This window comes from Pristis pectinata, chromosome 7, assembly GCF_009764475.1.
Source record: "Pristis pectinata isolate sPriPec2 chromosome 7, sPriPec2.1.pri, whole genome shotgun sequence".
NCBI lineage: Eukaryota > Metazoa > Chordata > Chondrichthyes > Rhinopristiformes > Pristidae > Pristis > Pristis pectinata.
In genome coordinates, this window is record NC_067411.1 from 40,793,087 (window position 1) to 40,814,237 (window position 21,151).

General features: G+C 42.3%; 1 protein-coding gene across 7 annotated transcripts in view; it reads right to left on the reverse strand.

The window, feature by feature from the left end:
* Positions 1-239: 239 nt before the first annotated feature.
* Positions 240-21,151, reverse strand: part of LOC127572465 (coronin-2A-like) — a 136,438-nt gene continuing 115,526 nt past the window's right edge. For 5 of the 7 annotated variants that reach the window (XM_052019773.1, XM_052019770.1, XM_052019774.1 and 2 more), the window contains 6 exons: positions 14,192-14,296; positions 12,301-12,397; positions 10,815-10,927; positions 8,290-8,380; positions 5,125-5,360; positions 249-3,458 (listed from right to left, as the gene is read on the reverse strand). In XM_052019773.1, the coding sequence (XP_051875733.1) occupies positions 3,327-3,458; positions 5,125-5,360; positions 8,290-8,380; positions 10,815-10,927; positions 12,301-12,397; positions 14,192-14,296 (774 nt within the window). In that variant the 3' untranslated portion in view covers positions 249-3,326. Of the gene's footprint in view, positions 3,459-5,124; positions 5,361-8,289; positions 8,381-10,814; positions 10,928-12,300; positions 12,398-14,191; positions 14,297-21,151 lie in introns of all 7 variants that reach the window. The other 2 variants (XM_052019769.1, XM_052019776.1) reach the window with 1 other exon arrangement.

The window sequence follows — 21,151 nt, forward strand, 5'->3', positions numbered from 1 at the left end:
TATGGCAACTTCTGATCATGCAGTTCAATTACTAATGAAAACAATTATTACTCACATTATCTTGATCTCTTTTTAGAGGAAAAATCTGTGATTTGTTAGTTACATTTGATGATAGTGCTATGTTTCACCTGCTATGAATGTGGCCTTAGAGGCACCTAATATATGCTTATTAAAAGTCTGAACAATGCAAGGTTAAAGAGCAAAAAACAATGAATTTAAATGGTACTGCACCACGTTTTAAACAGGAAACTTGTTGTTTTATTAAATCCTAAATAGATTACAATTCAGTACAGAATGTGTCAGTTCCAAATGTTACATACAAAGCCTCCTTTTAAATCAAGTACTTTTCAATAACGAGGAAACATCTGCGGGGTGAGCGCTGAAAGGTTTCTGTGTCTTTGCCCTTTGCTGGAGAGATATCCATTGGCTACATTGCTTCCAGTTGATCGCCATGACCAGAGCTGGTGGGATTTTGGTTAGAAGGGCAGGAAAATACAAATTCATTAATGACGATAACAGCACGTTGTGTATACAGAAAATTTTGCCATTGCAGGGAGCAGTAAGCCAATGTTCATGTCCAACAACCATGAGGGTAACAGCTTTTTACAAATCAATGGCAGGCAACCAGTTTGCTGCATTTAAAGAGGCACGGCCAACCTCATTAAAGCTTTGTAAAATGGAATGGTTGAGGCATATAGCACATGATTTCATTAAGGGATCAATAAACACAGGAAGGGGAAAGAAATAGAAGGCCCGAGTGGAGCAAAAACACCTGCAGAGACTAATCCGGCCAGATGGACTTCTTGTGCTGCACTTCCTATGAAAAATCCTGACTTGTTTCTTCTGTGGCAGCCTGTCATTTAAACAGCGTAGGCACAGGGCATGGCCCAGAAAGGCAAGTGATTTCCACCATATAGTCACATATTCCAGTCTTAGAGGTTAAAACAAAAAATACTGGCCTGCTCTTTATCATGGAGTTGGTGTCCATTTAAAACTACTTTGAAATAATTAATCCCCAGGATTGAACCAGTAGACAGACATTGTTAGCAGTTTAAAGTCCTGCACTATTCTTTCTGATTTGATTTTGAACACAAAATATTGCAAGAAAAATGCTTTTCTACATAAGTTGTAGCAATCAGGGGCCACTTTTCTGGCAATGGATAATAGTAAGGCAGTTAAACATGTAGTAGTTTTGAATCAACAGATTTTATGCAGGAACATTTGCCACTTGCTTTTATGGCTGTTTGCGGGAGCTCACTGAGGGTAAATTGGCTATTATATTTCTGACATTGGAAGTGGCTACACATCAAAAAAGTATTTCATTGTCTATAAAGCACTTTGGGATGTTCTGAGGTCATAAAAGGCGTTACAGTAATGCAAATCCTAAATTGACCACCATCAAAAGTATCAAATGAGATGACAGTAATGTGCTGCTTAATCTATTTACATCAAGGTATGAACAAATCAGCAAGCTCTTTCATCCATGAGTCATTAAAATGTGCTGTGGGGAAAGAAACTCTGCCAGTTCCATTCATATCCATGAATCTCAAAAACTACTTGCTAAACCAAAATAGGCAAACTTGGCTTATATTAATTTCTTTTCCTTTTGCACATTTATCAAAACCTGAAAAATCTCAGAAACTTACTGCAAGACAAAATCAATGGGAAAGTAAGAGACAACATAAACAATTTCTCCCAGAGAGTCAACAAGATCAATCACATCCAGTGCAGAATTCATATCAGTTGTTATGAAAAGAAGTTTGCAGTAAAAGAATACCTCAATCAAAATATATTAATGTGAAAAACAGGATTATAAAATTCAAAGGAGAACAGGACCAATGCATCCAGGCATTTTTTAAAAGAACAAAAAAAGAATTGACAAAAGAAATGACTGGCAGGTAGGTAGTTCTATAGAGAGAGAAACTGCTAACATTGACATTTCAGGTCAATGTCATTTGCTCAGTAACCAACCTAAAATGTCTAACTTGGTTTCTCTCTCCAAAGCCCTCTAAGTATTTCTGTCAGTTTCAGCCTTTACCTCAAGCATCAGAAGTTTGCTTTCATTGAAAACAACTGTATGGCTGTAAAGTTGGAACTGCAACAGGACACCAGTCCATTGTCAGGTGTTATCCCCAATTCACATTGGCAGTATGTTGCTTAAACTGAGGTGCATTATCTTGCAATGCGATAGGACAAAGGGAAAACCCATTGTGCATGTATGCTTGTATGACAAGTCACATTGAACATTTTTTGGATTGAATAAAATTAGGTGCGGATGTCAGCTATTTTATATAGCAAGAGCCAGTTTGGTATCTCTTTCCACCATCACTCAGTGTAAGACCATTAACATTTGACTAATCAAAGGAATGCTTTGTAGTTTTTCCCCCAAAAGCTTTTTAAAAAGGATTGTAATTGGAGTTTTAAACCTTTTTTCCCTTTTGTTTAAAAAAGGGTTGGTTCGACTGAAATTTTCTTTCATTAAGACAAAAGTAGCCTTGAATACAAAAGGAAGGCTGAGGTAACATTCACACAAAGTTCATTGTTCCAAAGCGTTTTCTTGAACTGAAGATTGCCCCTTTCAAATGGGCACATGTCCATGATAACCAGGTGCAGCCTACTCATCGTGCAAGAGGGCAGGTCCTGAAAACTGATGCTGCAGAACCTTAGTGATACAAGCAGGTGGAGGAGAACAGAATTTGCTAAAATTATTAAAGAAAATCATCACCTGATGATAATCAGAGATGCACAATATTTCAGGCTAAAAGCTGATGAATTAATCTTCCAGGTCAACATAGCTCTTGATTTAAAAAAAGGAACAATATAGCAAAACAAGTAATATATAGAAAAGGCCAAACAATATCCTTGCAGATAACTTGCTTCACCTAATTCAAACTTTTGGGTAAAATAGTTGGTATTTTTCTCATTCCTTATCACTGTTACGGAGCTCTGGTAGATGTGTGTGAATCAGCCATGGATGTTAAGCCTTAAAAACGGTATTTATATTTCCACACCATAAAAGCTACAGTAACCACCAGAGTAAATGAGGTGCAATGTGATTGTAAAGCTCTGAACTGTAGATCATTTTAAAGCCAGTAGCAGGGTTAAAAAAAATCAATTTACACTATCATATAAAAGAGATAAATAAGAAATAAAAAGTGTACACCCTGTACAGTAAGTAAAGTTTTACAAATTAAACATCTTTTTCCCTCAATAAAAAATATAATTATATTCAAGTAGACTGCAGCCCCTCGGAGAGCCCACTTTAAGGGCGAATTGTGTTGCCATAGTTTCTTCCCCCCTCACCCCGCCCCTACTTTGTTGCTTCTTCAGTAACCAATGGAACTGTATCGAACATTTTTTATCTCCAGTTCCAGCTGTTTTATCCGGACTTCTTTTTGCGCCAGCTGCTCCCGTAGTCTCCGAACCTCCTCCTGCTGCCGGTAATACATCTGCAGAAGCTGATTGGAGAGAAAGGAAAGAATTAATGTTTTTTTTAAATTAACTACTTGAAATGTTACCTCCTAAAGAGCTCAAACTGGTTGAACCTACCTAGGGATCACAATTATTAACAAAACTAAACGTTGGATTTAAGAGGCTATGTGGATGTGAAATAACTACAGGACAAGAAAGCAGAGAGCAGTGGTGAACAGCTGTTTTACATACTAAATGTTACATATTTGAGGAAGGAAACAAGTTAAGACAGCAGGAAAATAAAAGGTAGGGTACTGAGAGATGTAGAGGTACAGAGATACTTGGGAGTGCACATCCATAGTTCCTTGAAGGCAGCAGGACAGATACATAAAACGATCATGAATACAGGATATTTGCTTTTATTAGCCGAGGCACAGAATACAAGAGCAATGGCTCACACTTAAACCAGTCAGGCCACAGCTTGAGTACTATGTATAGTTCTGTCTCCACAATACAGGTATGGGGTAAGGGCACTAGGAAAGGTGCATTTATGAGGATATGAGGTAAATTTTATTTATGAGGAGACATTGGCGTGACTGGGATTGGTTTTCTTGGGATGAGGGAGGCTGAAGGGAGATTTTGTCACAGTAAATTACCTATTTCACTCAGCAGAGAGTTCATTAACTAGGGGGGCAGTGATGGAAGTTGTGGAAGTCTGGAATATTGCATAAAAGGGTGGTGGAAGCAAAAGCCCTTGGTATATTGATAAGTACTTGATGCACCATAACCAGCAAGGCTTTGGACTGCAAGCTGCTGAGTGGAATTTGACTAGACAGCTCTTCTGTAGCTAGCATCGACAAGATGGGCCAAATGTTGTCGACTTCTATGATCCTGCAAAGAAACAAGCAAGCTGGGGTTCCCAGAATCAATATTAGGACCAGGACCTGTGAATCCAGGGCATAACATCATATTCTGGGCACCACAGATCAGGAAGAATGTCAAGGCCTTGGAAGAAAGACTTACCAGAGCAGTTCCTGGGATGAGTGATATCAGCTACATGGGGGAGACTGGAGAAAATGGGGTTCTTCACTTGGAGCAAGAAAGGTTAAAGGGAGATTCGATAGCAGGTTTGAAATTGAGAGATTTTTAAACACTAAGTATTGCGAAAATCTTGAGTAGCAGCAGAGTCATAACAAGAGGACAAAGATTTAAAGTAATTGGCAAAAAAGGTTAGCTGAGAAGAACCTTTTTGTTACCGTCACAAGTCTAGTTGCATGAAAAGGAGGTAGAAGTAGAGTCAATAGAAAATTTCAAAATAGGATAAACAAAGAGTGGGAATTTGGAGGACTGTGGGAAGAGAGCAGGGGAATGGGAGTAGAGAGTCATCTCAGGCATAATGGCCCAAACACGATAAATGTCATTACATGAAGAAAAGTCTGGTTCGCTGCCTCCTCAGATGGATGTCAGGTGACTCTGGGGGTGGTTTGTAGTTGGGGGGGGGGGGGGGGGAGTAGAGACAATGTGGCTGGAAAGGGCCATCTCACTTGGTCAGAGGGAGGAAAGTAGATAGCCTAGAGTTGTCATAGATGCATTAACAGATTGAGAATGCTTTATGCAGGCTCGTTCAATAGATAGTGGGCCATAGCTGTGATTGAGATAACTGTAAGGATCAATGGTTTGGGGTTAACTTCAGAAACAAATGTTTTCATTTACCTCATTCTCTGTTTTTGGGGGTGGACAATCTGACAGATCATACCCATTTGATATGAAATTCTTCTTCTGCTCTTGCACTTTCTCTGTATTCCTTTGTTCCTGATTTTGCTCGGTTGCATTCACTGTCGGATGTTGTCTTCTCATGAAATCAGGCAGGTTGCACAGCTCATTACTTTTATTCTTGGGTATGTACTGCTGGTTGTTAGAACCAGGCTTTAACGATATGAGTATTGGATCTGAAACCGTGAAAGTGAAAAATGTGATTAAAACAAAGAGAAGATGTTGAGTAAGGAGCGAAACTCTTCAGATGAAGCAGACCCTTCTCTGGTGTTAACTTTGCTCAGTGGAAGGTTGCAGGGTTCAATTTCCACTCCTGACATGTGAGCATAAAACTCCAGGCTGATGCTCCAGTGTAGTACTGAGGGAATGCCACACTGTTGGAGGTGCCGTCTTTGAGATGAAGAGTTAAACCAAGGCCACTGACTGCTGTTGTCTTTGGTGGCCACAAAAGATCCCATGGCTCTGCTCTCAAGAAGGACAGAAGAGTTATGTTTAATGTCCTGAGCAAGGTTGTCTGGAAAGGGGAGGGGGTGGTTTTATTTCTAGCATCAAATAAAACCTCCTGGAGACTGCTGACAGCAACCTGGGAGTTAAATCCTGACAGTGGGGGAGGGAGAGGGGAAGATGGTGCACAGTCAGGCCAAGGACTGAAGCAACTTAAAGAGTGTACGCCGAGGACTGCAACAGCCATGTTGGCAAATTCAAGGGAGTTGCAGCTTCCTGTCCAGTGCATGCACTGGTGGAGCAGTACAGTTCGATCTGCACCAATCTCTCCCTCTCCTGGTCTGGTGTGAGGCAGGGGCAGGGCATACAGTGCAGATGGTCACAGGGGAAAGCTGATGCCTCATTCAAATGGAAGACCGTGTCGTGACCCCCCTGAAGTTCCACCCAGGCTTTTCAGCTGTTGGGTGGGGGTTAGTCATGGGATGTAGATATTTATTCCAGGCAAAATGATGTCATGTGATGACACCCCCCCAGAATACAGCTAGAGTTCGAAAACCTGATTCTGACTAATATTTATCCCCCAATCAACATAATTATGACAATTGACAATCTGGTCATTATTATACTGAACTGGATCTCCCTGTGCACAATGTGGCTGCCACATTCCCTAACCTATGGCAGTGACTGTACATCAGGAGTGACTCAGTGGTTGTTAGGCATTTACAATGTCATAAGATTATGAAAGTCACTTATGAAATGCAAGTACTTCCTCTTCTTAATTTTGCAAGCCACATCTGCCAAATGCAAACATTGTAAATGGCCTTTATGTGTACCCTTTGCATTATTACAGACCCCTCAGGTGATGTATTCTGATGTCCATTCAAACCAGTAGATTGTTATGTAAAAATTGAATCAGAACCATTACAGGTCAACTCTACTAACCCATCGGTCATTCAACACATCCCTCTGGGTCGCAGACAGGTGTGGAATGTAAACGTGGCTGAGCAATTAATGCTGTGCTGGAATAGGGGACTTATTTACTTCCATGCTCCAACATAGTGGAAAGGAGAGGCTGTGTTCCCTACACAGGCTATCACTGGGTTACCAACATCTGACTTGCCCATACGAACAAGCTCCCATAATGTTATTGAATTCAAAAGTCTGATGTACAAACATAGATTTCTTTCTACAAACTGCAGAACTAGATTCCTCTCTCTCTCTCTCTCTCTCTCTACTTTTAGTAATTGTTCTTTCAAATCAGTCTTATGAGCTTTTGTTGCCATTCATTGCAATACTATGGATGTATGGTCACTATATCGACTGATTTTTGTGTATCTTCTGACTTATGGACAAAATTGACATGCACTTCTGTAAAAAAAAATGGTACCCATTACCCAGGGATGGCTAGAACACCACAGCAGTGGTTTGGGCCACCTCTGGATCTAATCCAGGAGATATCACATGACATTGCATCAGACATCACTACATCTGGATTAATGTACATCACATGATGAAACCATATCAATGAGTGACCACCAGCAAACACATCCCTAACACCTCCTTTACACGAGACTGGAGTTGCCACCACACAGAATGTTGAAAAACATAAAACAAATGTACCCCTATCTCAGTTATTAAAACAAACAATTCACTCTCAATTATTCAACACTATTTTCCTTTCTTAGCCATTGCAAATTTTTTTTTGTTGGAAAGAAAATTACTTTTCCAATAAATGGCCAACCCTGCAACATTTATGGTATGGTACAGAAAGGGAGAATGCTTGTGGATACACAAAGGCACATGGAGAAAAGTTTGAACCTAACTCTCTGGCAGGAGACTCATGGCATCGGTTGGAGTGATTTTGCCCCTATGCCTTCAGTGGAGAGTGACTGCAGAGTTACTGTAAAACCAGCACTGTAACCAGACCCTCTGTCTCTCTCTAAACATTTGTATTTTCAGAAGGTAAGATTGTTTGTGCAATATCAGCCTAATCCACATTTATTTTTCTTTAATTTGTCCGTTTTTCAGGATTTGGCGGTTGCCAGCATTTATTGCCTTTCCCTAACAGTTCATGAGGTGGTGGTGATGAGTTGCCTTTTTGGCGAAAGTGCTCCCTCAGTGCTGCCGGGTCAGGAGTTCTGGGTCTTGACCCAAGTGCAATGAAGGATCAGAAACATATTTCCAATCAGGATGGTGTGTGGCTTTGAAGGTAACGCACAGCTGGTACTGGCTCCATGCACCCGCTGCCCTTGTCCTTTTCAATGGTAGAGGTTGTAGGTTTGGGAGGAGATCTTGGAATTGCCCAGGTGAACAACTAGAGTACACTTTGTAGATGGTACAGACTGTAGTCACTGTGCACCAGTGGTTGAGGGAGTGAATGTTTAGGGTGATGGGGCAGTAGAGCCAATTCTAATGAGGACTGCTTTTCCCTAAATGATATCAAGTTTCTTTAAAGCTGCACTATCCAGCTGAGTGAAGACTATCCCATCACACTCTTGACTTATGCTCTGTAGATGACAGAAAGGCCTTGGGATGTGAGGAGGTGAGTTACTCACTGGAGGAAATGTTCCTCCTTTAACAATAACCAATGTCCTATAAAGGAACGAGGATACAAGATCCTGGGAGTAGAGTTCACACAAGCACAACAAGTACAAGACTGACCTTTATTGAATCCGTTAAGCCACTCCTGCGCAGTCATTGCTGGCTGTGTCCCTGCTGTCAATGGGTAGATATCATCCTGGTACGAATCTGACTGCAAGGTACATTGGACACAGAGTGATCCTATTAGCACAGTGCTACATCATCACCTTTTACCTGCTCAATAATTCCTAACTGTACTATAAGTCTGCATGCCTGCACATATCTTACTTCAAATCCCAGCAATACAGAGATATGAAGAGTTGCTAGAATTCATCCAACTGGTTCCTTCAACTACACTGCACATGTAACTACCAATGTCCATCATTTATATACACTACACTGCTTATCTCTTTTAGAAAATAAAAAATGATTCATGTCCTCAAATTATTTACAAATTAACTCAGTCACATTTTTCCAAATCCGTTTAATCTTCTTAAAGGAACCTGTGACATCAGCATTGTTTCCACTTCTCAACTCAATTCAGAAGAAACTTTGGTTGCTTCTTCCACAGTCTCCACTGGATCAACTTCTGGAAAATGCATAACTCTTTGATATTGTCTTAGACATCTCTTGCTGGAATGAAGTGGTTCATGTGTACATTTCTACCTTCCATTTCCACAAGGTATCTCTTTGCATTGTATACTTCAACCATCACTCCCACATCCCATTTCCAAATGTCAGATAAGTTATTTGGTGTTTACAGACAAACTCTTGTCCCTCTCCATAGCTTGCCTCAACCATTTCTCTTCCTTCAAGATTTGACAGAACTAAGCTCATCAAGTCCTGAAGATTCAATGCATTAGTAACTCAGCTAGAGTGTGATCCAAGGTGGAATTTGGTGTTGTTCATCATTACAGTTAACACACTTGTTTTATCAGCGCTTCTTTGACAATTCTCACTGGCCTCTCACTTGCAACATTTGACATTGGATGGTATGCAGAAGTGTGTGTTTCACTTCATTATATTTTATAAAGAGCTTAAACAGAAATGAACAAAACGGGGGCCATTATCTGTGGGAGATTGGTTCTTCCTGCAAGCCATGGCAAAACATTCCCATTTCTAGAACAATGATCAGATCTGAGAAGAAGCTATATGGCACACTACTAAACAGATAAAACCTATTCACCTGGCACACAAAAGCATTTCAGCACATGGACTAATTTTTAGCCTGATTTCACTTGCAATAGAGACCAGAACTGGAGTTCCTTAACCACAAGGTGTTCACTGATAAATCCAATGATTTATCACTCAGACGGTATAGTGACAAAAGTTAACAGTATCATCACTGGAAGTCCAGTACTGCTTCACAACTTGACTTCTCCAAGGTTACATTGTTTGGTTATGTCATTGATGCTGGAGAGAAATGGCTTTCAGACAATGAGATCAATATAGTTTTAGATATTGATAGTTCAAAGCCTTCGCCTCATCTTTTTCCAAAACTGTTATCTTAAGTACTTAACATTCTTCAAGTGTGTATGCACACTAAGACATTTATTTTCTTATTTTTTTCATGAGTAGTATTCTGCTTTGTATATTTTATGTGTTTTTATCTTTTTTATATTCTCATTTTATTTATTATGACCTTCTTTAAAGATGTAATGGCACCTTAAGATACCTTTACCTCTTTGCCTGGAATACGGTGAGAATTTAGAGCATGAGACAAGGACAGATCGAAGAAGATTATTCCAAGCCCACTGAGAAGGACTGATGGGCTAGATGGCAAGAGGTCGTTTCGAGAAGCTTGAACAGTACAGAGCAGGAACAGGCCCTTCAGCCCACCATGTCCAATATAAGCTGTACATCTACCTGCACATGGTCTGTATCCCCCCACTTCCTGTCTGTTCATATGTCTGCCTAAATGCCTCTGAAACACTGCTTTCATATCTGCTTCCACCACCTCCCCTGGCAGCATGTTCCAGGCACTCTTCATGAAAAAATACTTGCCTTGTAAATCTCCTTTAAACTTTCCCTCTCACCTTAAAGCTATTGCATCCAGTATTTGACATTTCCACCCTGGGAAAAAGATTCTGACTGTCTACCCTATCTATGCCTCTCATAATGTTATATAACTTCTATCAGGTCACCCCTCAGCCTCCAGTGCTCCAGAGAAAATTCAGGATGCAGAGTCTAAAAGTACAGGCATAGTCTCAGGGAAACAGGCTACTTAAGATGGAGATAAGGAGAAATTTCTTCACTCAGTCAGCTGTAACTGTTCAGTCATTAACCAGATTCAAGGGTGAGATCAATAGATTTTCGGCCAATAAGGGAATCAATAGGGGTGAGCATCAGACGTGAGATGGGGTACAGGATTAGCCAGGCCTCACTGAATGGTAGTGCAGGCTGGAGGGACCCTGCAGCCTACCACTCTAACTCACTACCCAGGGAGGGCTTGACAGATGCCAACTGTGTTACTGCAAGGAAGCTGGTTAAACAGGAAGGAGAAAAGAAAAGGCTTAGATGAAGTGGGTTGGATCATAAATGCAGACACAGATCAGTAGGGCTGAATGGCCTGCCCTGTGTTGTACATTCAATGCTTATTCCCTTACCCGCCGAGGGACAATCATGGAGACAGGCTCAATAAGGCCCTTGATTGTCACTAACTTGTAGAACCTGAAGACTTCGCAGGCAGTGATGTCCAGGCCTCTCTTTGGCATTATACCTTAAAATAAAGAAAACAAAACTAGTTCAATACCTAGTGCCTAGTTGCCTTTTCTAGACTTAAGAACATCTTCTTCCAGACTCAAGAACTGCTTCTTCCCCACTGCTATCAGACTCCAGAATCAATCTCATCTTTCATATCCCCTTCCCAGTGGTGCTGCCACATTCTTGGACTCTTAACGCTGTAGGGAGGCAAGCATGGTAGTGTAGCGGTTAGTGTAACACTATTGCAGTGCCAGTGACCTGGGTTCAATTCCCGCCGCTGTCTGTAAGGAGTTTGTACGTTCTCCCCATGACTGCATGGGTTTCCTCCGGGTGCTCCGGTTTCCTCCCACACTCCAAGGACATATGCGTTAGGAAGTTGTGGGCATGCTATGTTGGCACTGGAAGCGTGGCGACACTGGCGGGCTGCCCCCAGAACACTCTACGCAAAGGTGCATTTCACTGTGTGTTTCAATGTACATGTGACTAATAAAGAAATCTATCTATCTACCTATCTCTCTCTTTCTCTCTCTCTCTCTCTCTCTCAATTATTCCCTTATTTTCACTTCTGCATTTCTTTTTGCACACTTCAGACTGCATATAATCTTTGCCAAATTCTTCTGTTTTGTGCTCGTCACTGTATTTATAGTTGTTTTATTATTACCATCTACACTGTTTACTCTGTGAGCTTCATGCAATCAAGGAATCTCATTGTACCCTGGTGTCTTTGACGGTAGTCTAATCTAATCCAAGACCAGCCTTTAGCCTCCTTGTTTCCCTTCCAGCCAAAATTAAGTCAGTTGAATTTGCACTTTCTGACCAGGGTGTACAGATCCAGCCAATGACACCATGAAGTGTCACTGCATCACCACCTCAGCCTCAACTCATCTGATGCTGAAACTTACATCTGTAGCTAATCATCTACAGAATTTTCTCCTGGACTGATTTACAGCAACATATCCAAAACATCCCCCTGCATCCTGATATAAGAATATATATCCCCTCAAGCCTATTCAGCCCTTTAATAAGATCTTGCATGATCAATGTTCTATCACTACGTACCTGCTGCTTCTACATTTGCCTTAATACCCAAGGTTAACAAAAATCATTCAATCCCAGATTTTGTTAAGAATTAACCCGACGTCAAATATTGTTTGCAAACAGACCTATAGATTTCTATTAACCTCTTTCAATTCTGACCCTGTGTGCACTTGCAAACTTAATTGCTCTGCCACTGACAATTGTGCCTTCTACTGACCAGGCTACAAAGCTCTGGAATTCTCTTCCCTCTCCTGCTTAATTCCAATGGAAGGGAATATAGGCAGCCATCACTCAGCCAATGACCAAAGGCAAATTTCTCCTCACCATGGATCTTAAATCAGGTAAACGTACCCATTCCTTTCTGAGGTAATGAAGAGCGAAAATCCATCAAGAAGTGAAGATAAGGTTTCTCAGAGCTTAGTTCATAGTATCGGATATTACCTTCACCCTGTGAACATACAATAACAAGGTACAATTGGTGCAACTTTAACTATTGGAAAGCAAGATCTAATCAATCTTAGAAGAGGTATAAAGGTGCCATTCATTTTTAGAAGGAAATACAGATGCCACGGATCAAGGTTTCGGCTTTGAACCAGCAGCATTACTCTCATGCCTTAGTCCCAGGAATGTGGGTTCAAGCCCAATGGGAACACACCATACAAATACAACAGGCCAAATGGCCTCGTTCAGGGCCATTAACTCTCTGTGATTAAAATATGGCTAGACCAAGTGTCTCATGTGGATTATATTAAAACTCCAGATAAAGTTTGATCATTCTTTTCCATGCTAGGGTGCTATAGCGATTTGGTGAAACTTCCAGGCTTTGAGGAGAGTGGGGAGTGGCCGCTTGGAGAAGACTACAGTGGTTGAGAAGAACCACATCATTCTGCAGCACAAAAGTCATTCTGGGAACCTTTGTATCTCGGGGATTATGACTCTGAACTTGGGAAATGCATCTACACATTGGTTCTGGGGATTGAAGTGCTTAATTAATTTTTCACCCGGCAGGACAGGGGAGGTGTTAACTTCAGCAAACTATTTCCCAGTTCCTCGGAAATAGAACAGATGTAGACCATGCAACACTGGACATAAGGTACAACAGAATAAAAGGATCGTGGATCGGGAGAGGAGATGTTAAGAAAATGTGTAATCTAGAAATAGTTATGTTTGGTAATACAAATGGGATCATTTAGATGCCAGGAAATAATGCAAGTTATTTTTTTATTTATTCATTTCTCAGGTTGTGAGTGTTGCTGCTAAGGCCAGTATTTATTGTCCGTCCCTAATTGCCCATGAGAAAGTGGTGGTGAACTGCCTTTTTGGACTGCTGCAGACCTTCTGGTGAAGGTGCTCCCACAGTGCTGCTGGGGAAGGCAATGATGAATGATTGACAATTTTAATTTCAAGTCAGGATAGTGTGGGACTTGGAAGGGGACCTGTAGCTGACGGTATTCCATGCACTTGCTATCCTTGTCCTTCTGGGTGGTAGAGGTGGTGGGTTTGGGAAGCTGCTGTCAGAGAAGGCTGTAAATGCTTCACCCTGGATAGAGTCAATCAAACCTGCAATGTAGCATCCATAGGAAGGAACATAGGAAGCCATTCAGCCCCTCAAATCTGTTCCATCATGAAGACGGCTGATCTGTACACAGCCCCAATTACCTGCCTTGCCCCTGCTACTGTTCGTACCCACATCTAATACCAGACTTGAGTTAAAAGCAGAAAATGCTAAAAATACTCAACAGGTCAGGCAGCATCTGTGGAAGGAGAAACAGAGTTAACGTTTCAAGTCCGGGACCTTTCATTAGGATCGGATTTCCAGCACCTGCAGCTCTTTGACTTTCATTCACTAGATTGACTTTCTCTCTCGTTTGCTTGACGACCTTCAATAAATGATTGGAAGTTTGACCATGCAAAATTAATTGGTTACAGTGAGGTGGCAAATTAACTGCAGCAGTTTGCCAGGTATCAGGTTTGCATAAAAAGCAGCTGGAGCAATTATCAACTTCTTCGCTTGGGAAGAGTGGCTTTGCCCACATCTTATGAAACCCCCAACTTCCCTCCCTCCAAACTCCATGAACCCCTTTATAATAGGAAAATCATTATACAGGTGATGTCACTGATGTGTTCAAGATATCAAGGGGAACTAGGTGGACAGCAACTATCATCCCAGGGGCTTTATGCATCTCCCCTGCATCTGTGACACCAAAACAAAATCACCAACAGATGAGAGTTGCAGTCTTACCTTTCCTGCCACATAAAGCATGTGGGTGTCTGGGTCGTAGAACGGAAAAAGCACTCCCAAAGACCCATCCACATCCTCCTCCCTTAAAGGCACAGATAGATCATCCTATTATTATTCAAAACAAAATGGTGCTTGTTAATGAATTGGACCAAAGCCTAAAAAATTTGTTTTATTTCTGTAAGATTCAACCAAGTCTCCCGTCACTGCGCCAAGGATTAGAGCAACGATTACACGACTCTGAAGGCTGGTAAATGGGACATCCCGCTTCAAAAAGCACATTGGATATTATAGACAAAACATTGCTACTTCATTCAACAAATGGGATTAGTTCAGGTGGCACCTTGCTTGGCATAAATTAGTTGGGCCAATGGGCCTGTTTTCCATGCTGGAAACTCCATGACTCTATGAGTCCTCACCTCTTCTGTCAAGTGGGCAACATATCCAAAGACTCTATTTTGGAGATTAGGGAAGTTCTTTCCAAGGTACGAGCGAATATATATCCCTCAACTAATATCACAGAAACAAATTAATCAATCATTATCACATTGCTGCTTGTGGGAGCTTGCTATGTGCAAATTGATTGCCAAATTTCTTACAATGCAATAGTGCAAAAGTATTTAATTGACTGTGAAAAACTATGGGACATCCCAAGGCAATGAAATGTGTCTCAGAGAAGCAAATTTCTTTTTAATAAATGATTTCTCCCCAATAGTTCCATGAATTGATGGATAAATGATTGCTCCATAATAACTGGATAAGTTAATGTTAAATCAGTATAAAGCTCATAAACTCATAATAACTGATCCTATGGAATTCTGTTGAAGTAATTAAGAGATTCCAGTATATGTGGTCTTTGGGAAGCATTTAGTGAGTTGCCACATTAAGGATTAGGTAACATTAAGGGGGAAATCGCTGTTCAAAAACTCACTGAGGCAGCATCAGACCAATAAAAGGAGTGGGTGGCTTGCAAAAGAGGAATGAAAGAAATGTGGAAAATTTTATGTTGATGGTTGGAGAGCAGGAACCAAGTGGTTTTTTGAACTTGAAACGCATTCAGTGTTGTTCCATACTACCAATCACATTTCTATTCTTGGGAATTGAAGAAAGCAAATCATAATTTGCCGCTTAACGTGGGAGGTATGGTACTTTGTTATAAATTAGATATGCAGCTAGATGGGAAAGCTAGACGTGCCTTCTCACCACCCCACTGATTGTTGCGGCTCGGTGGGGCAGAGAGAAGGAACAGAGAGATGTCCCATTGCCACCCGGCAGAAGATGCCTGCAGCCCTGTAGCAGCCGGCAAATTCATCCCGCCAGTCTCCCAAATGCTCAATTGTATCTACAGAGTGTCCATAAGTTGGTGTTCATAACCAGGGGAGGAACTGTAAGGACAACTGAAGCACAGCTGCATTTCTAGTGCCCATCCATTGCTCCTTTACTCTTGTGACCCTTCCACTTTGACCACTTCCCTCTGTGTGTTGATGGTGCTCCCACACTGTGCCAGAGAGGGACTTCCAGAGGTCTGACCCAATGTCAGCACAGTAGCAGCAGTATAAATCCAAGTCAAGATTCCCATGATTTTGCTACACAAATCTTTCTGGTTTACACTCTTGCCTCTAGAAAGGTCGGGGACAAAGTCCTACTCCAGATACTTGGGTTCATTATTCTAAGCCAATGCTCCCGGTGCAGCATAGCTGGAGTTCTGGACAGTCCGAATCTTTTCCACCCAGGGTAGAAATGTCCAGTACTAGAGGGCATGCATTTAAGGTGAGAGGGGGAAAGCTTAAAGGAGATGTGCAGGGCAAGTCTTTTTTTTTTACACAGAGAGTGGTGGGTGCCCTGAATGGGCTGCCAGGGGTAGTGGCAGAAGCAGATACAATTGTGGCGTTTTAGAGGCTTTTAGATAAACACATGAATATGCAGGAAATGGAGGGATCATGTGCAGGCAGAAGAGATTTAGTTTAATTTGGCATCGTGTTTGGCACAGTCACCATGGGTTGGAGGGCCTGTTCCTGTGCTGTACTGTTTTCTGTTCTATGCTGCACTGCAGGAGATGCTGACTTTCTGAGAGGATGTTATACCAAGGCCTATCATGTGGAGACAAAATAACAATTACAAAGACAAGCAGGGGAATTCTCCCCGACTTCCTGAGCAACATTTATTGCTTTAACTTTAACTGGTTTTCTGGTTATTGTCATATTGCTGCTTGTGGGAGCTTGCTGTGCATAAATCTACTGTGATTCTTTTTTCAACAACACTTCAAAAATATTTCATTGGCCGTAAACTGTTCAGGGACTTCCTGGGGCTTTGAAAAGATATTATAGAAATAACATCTCCTATTGTGGGCAGCACAGTGGCACAGCTAGTAGAGCCACCGTCTCAAAGCTCAAGCAACCTGGGTTCAATTCTGACCTCTGGAGCTGTCTGCGTGGAGTTTGCACATTCTCCCTGTGATGGCATGGATTTCCTCCGGATGCTCCAGTTTCCTCCTGCAAAGGTGTGGGGATTAGTATGTTAGTGGGCCACTGAAAATTGCCCCTAGTGTGTAGGTGAGTGGTAGAATCTAGAATCATGGGGGGGGGAGGGGGGGGATGTGAGTGGTATTGGGGGAATGTGGGGAGAATAAAATGGGTTAGGGTAGGATTAGTGTAAACGTGTGGTCGATGGTCAGCACAGACTTGGTGGGCTAAAGGGCCTGTTTCCAAGCTGTATCTCTTGATGAATTTTTCCCGTTAGATTATTAGATGTTATAAGATTAAACAGAGCTAGAGTGTTTCTCTCAGTCTACTGATCAAGGTTTATTTTGAAAGATCATAAATGGTAGCCTGCGGAAGAATTCACTGCCACAAACTGGTCTTGAAAATAACAAATTGCAAAATGGGAGCTCGGTGTAAAGGACTCTAGTTCAAACCGTGATCTGTAGGTGGCACTGGAATTCCACTTTAACACTGGAAATTCTAGCTCGGTATCTGTCAGTCTCTAAACTGAAAATTATTCTCAGGAATTAAGAATCACCGTATCATCCAACTAGAAGAACGAAGGGTTGGGGGACACACTCTCACTTATATACAGACACATGGACACATGCACACACCCATGCAGAGATTTGGAAGAACATCAGCATTCCTTCATCTTCTTACTTACGCACCTTGCCTTGCACCTTATTGCACTGCACTTTCTCTGTAGCTGTGACACTTTACAGAGTCACATTTATCGTTTTTGTTTGTTATTGTTTTTACCTGTACTACATCAATGCACTCTGTACTAACTCAATGTAACTGCACTGTGTAATGAATTGATCTGTATGATCGGTTTGCAAGACAAGCTTTTCACTGTACCTCGGTACAAGTGACAATAATAAACCAATACCAACACATACACACACACGGAAGTTTATCAGCACTCCTTCATCGTCACCGAGCAAATATCCTGTAAATCACCACTGAACAGCATTGTGAGCACCTTAACACATAGACTGCTGTGGTTTGGAAAGACAGCTCATCAACACTTTATTCTTATTCATTTTCAGGATCTGGGTGTCACTAGCAATGCCAGCATTTATTGCCTGTCCCTAGCTGTCCTTGAGAAGGTGGCGGTGAGCCACTACAGTCTGCAGTGCTGCTGGGGCAGGCGTTCAAGGATTTAAACCTAACGATGAAGGACCCGTGATTTACTTCCAAGCCAGGACAGTGTACGTCACACGCACTGCATTCAAATATATATTCGACTACAGCTTGGCATTCAACAAAATCATCCCATCCAAACTCATCATCAAGCTTCAAGACCTGGGCCTCTGCACCTCCATCTGCAACTGGATCCTTGACTTCCTCATTGGCAGACCTCAGTCAGTGAGGATCAGTAACAACATCTCCTCCTCGCTGATCATCAATACAGGTGCTCCTCAAGGCTGCGCGCTTAGCCCCCTGCTCTACCCTCTGTACACACATGACTGTGTGGCTAAGCACAGCTCCACTGCCATCATCAAATTCGCCAACTACACTACTGCCGTTGGATGAATCACAGGTGGTGATGAGTCAGCTTACTGGAGCGAGATAGGGCACCTGATTGCGTGGTGCCACAACAACCACCTCTCCTTCAATGTCAGTAAAACTAAAGAGCTAATTGTTGACTTCAGGAAGGGGAAAGAGGGTGAGCATGTGCCAGTCTACATTGGGAATCGGTGGTGGAGAGAGTAAGCAGGTTTAAATTCCTGGTCGTTAACATATTGAATGACCTGTCCTGGGCCCAGCACATAGATGCAATCACAAAGAAAACACGCCAGCGTCTTTACTTTCTTAGGGGGATAAGGAGGTTTGGCTCGTCACTGAACACTTTAACAAACTTCTACAGATGTGCTGTTGAAAGTATCCAGACTGGTTGCATCATGGTCTGGTATGGCAATCTGAATGTGCAGGAATGTAAGAAGCTGCAGAGTAGTGGACTCTGCCCAATGCATCGCAGGTACAACCCTGCCCACCATCGGCAGTATCTAGCAGAGGCGCTGCCTCAAGAAGGCAACATCCATCATCAAAGATCCTCACCATCCGGGCCATGCCATCTTCTCGCAGCTACCATTGGGCAGGAGGTACAGAAGCCTTAAGTCCTACACCACCAGGTTCAAGAACAGCTACTTCCCTTCAATCATATGGTTCTTGAACCAAATGGCAAAACCCTAATCACCACTACAGTTTAGCAACACTATGACCACTTTAATCACTTTGCACTAAAATGGACTTTGCTTTTTCTTGTTATAATTGTGTTCTTTCTTGTAAAAATTGGGTATAATTTATGTTTTTCTTGTGAATGCTGCTTATATGATGCTATGTGCCTGTGATGCTGCTGCAAGTAAATTTTTCATTGCACCTGTGCACACATGTGCTTGTGCATGTGACAATAAACTCGACTTTGACTTTAAGTTACTTCACTTGTCCTTCTTGGTGACAGAGATCGGGAGGCAATTAGGGAATAAATATAAATGTTATCTTTGCCACTGAAAGGACATTCATTTTTAGAACATGGATAAGAGTTATTAGTCGGGCAAAGGAAAAGAGGAAGTCTGTTTTGACTTGAACTCTACTTCACACTACCCTGCAGAGTGCTTTCCTGGTCCTAGAGTCTGAGCACACACAGTACATACCCACTGTGCATTATAAAAGGCATTGGATCAGACTGCATGCTGCTGTGCCAGCAACCTGCTGCTAACCCCTGCCCCCTGCTGGTGCAGCAGCTAAACTGCGATCTCCTCAGTGGAGAGCGGCCCACCAAGAGAATGCGCAGTGGCTGCCTGTGAGGGCTGGTGTTGGGTGGGCTAGGGTGTGCAGCAGTGCCCTCAGGGCTGATATATTGGAGTTCAGGGTTGCAGCCTGGCCAGCACAGTGGGGACTGACACGGCCCACTCCATGTGTGACAGATCCTACAGTCTCTCTCATCACCTCCTGGTAAATGTGATGCAAGCTGCTGCCTGCCACCCCCCGCTTTGTTTGGCCACATCCCTCTCCCCAACCCAAAGATTCCTCTAGGATTCATCAACCACCATGGAGCATGGATAGGGGAATGGTCAATGGAGAGAAATAAGAGGCGGGATAAATTTTTCAGCCACAACCTGTAACCATAGGGATCAGTGTTGGGGCCTTAATGGCATACAGTGGATACTAATGACTCAGATGAAGGAATGGAGTTTAACATAGCCAGTTTTACAGAAGATACAAAAATGGGTGGGCAAGCAAGATGTGAGGAGGTCCAGGAAGATGCAGGTTATGCATGTGGGTGAAACTTGTCAGATGGAGCGTTATCTGACAGGGAGAAACAAAACAGTGGAGCAGGATCTGAGTGAAACATTACACACAAGTTGCCGTGCAGGCACAGCAAGTACCTTGCATTAAACACTCCGTTTATCTTGCTAAGAGGAAGAAAATGTAAAGGTAGGTAAGTCTTGTTACAACTTGTTAGAACAGTACAAGGCATTTGTGAGACCACCTCAGAAGTAAGATTAGATTTCTTTATCAGTCACATGTACATCGAAACACACAGTGAAATGCATCTTTTGGGTAGAGTGTTCTGGGGGCAGCCCGCAAGTGTCGCCACACTTCCAGCACCAACATAGCATGCCCATAACTTCCTAACACATATGTCTTTGGAATGTGGGAGGAAACTGGAGCACCTGGAGGAAACCCATGCAGACACACAGAGAACATACAAACTCCTTATGGACACCGGCCAGAATTGAACCCGGGTCGCTGGCGCTGTAATAGTGTCACCATGGCTGCCCACACCACAGTGCCTGCTGTATACAGTTTTGGTCTCCTTAAGTAAGGATGGATATACTAGCACAAGAGGAATGTCAGACAAGGGAAATTGGGTTGATTCCTGGATTGAAGTCTTACAGGGTAGGTTGAGAAGATTGGGGCCTATAATCAAGAGTTTAGGAGAATGAGAGGTGATCTTATTGAAACATGTAAAATCCTGCTGGGCCTCTGCAGGATAGATGCTGAGAGGAGGGAAGAGAATTTAGACCCTATGGCAAAGGCTGCAGAATAACAAAGGAGCTGAGAACTAATTTCTTCCCTTGGAGGATGGTGAAATTTTGAAATTCTGTATCTGAGAAAACTGTAGCAACTGAATTACTGAATACTTGAGGCCAAAATAGGCTGGCTTTGTTTCCCTGGAGCGAAGAAGGCTGAGGGGTGACCTGATAGAGGTATACAAGATTATGAGAGGCATTGATAGGGTAGATAGTCAAGAATCTTTTTCCTATGGTAGGGGTATCAGAAACAAAAAGTCATGGGTTTAAGGTGAGAAGGAGTTTTAAAGGGGATCTGAGGGGGAAAGTTTTTTTTACACAGAGAGTCAGGTACAATTACAAGATTTAAGAGACATTTAAACAGAGACTTAAATAGGCAAAACCAGGGATACAGTCCTACTGCTGGCAAATGGGATTGGAAAAAAGGTCAGCATGGATAT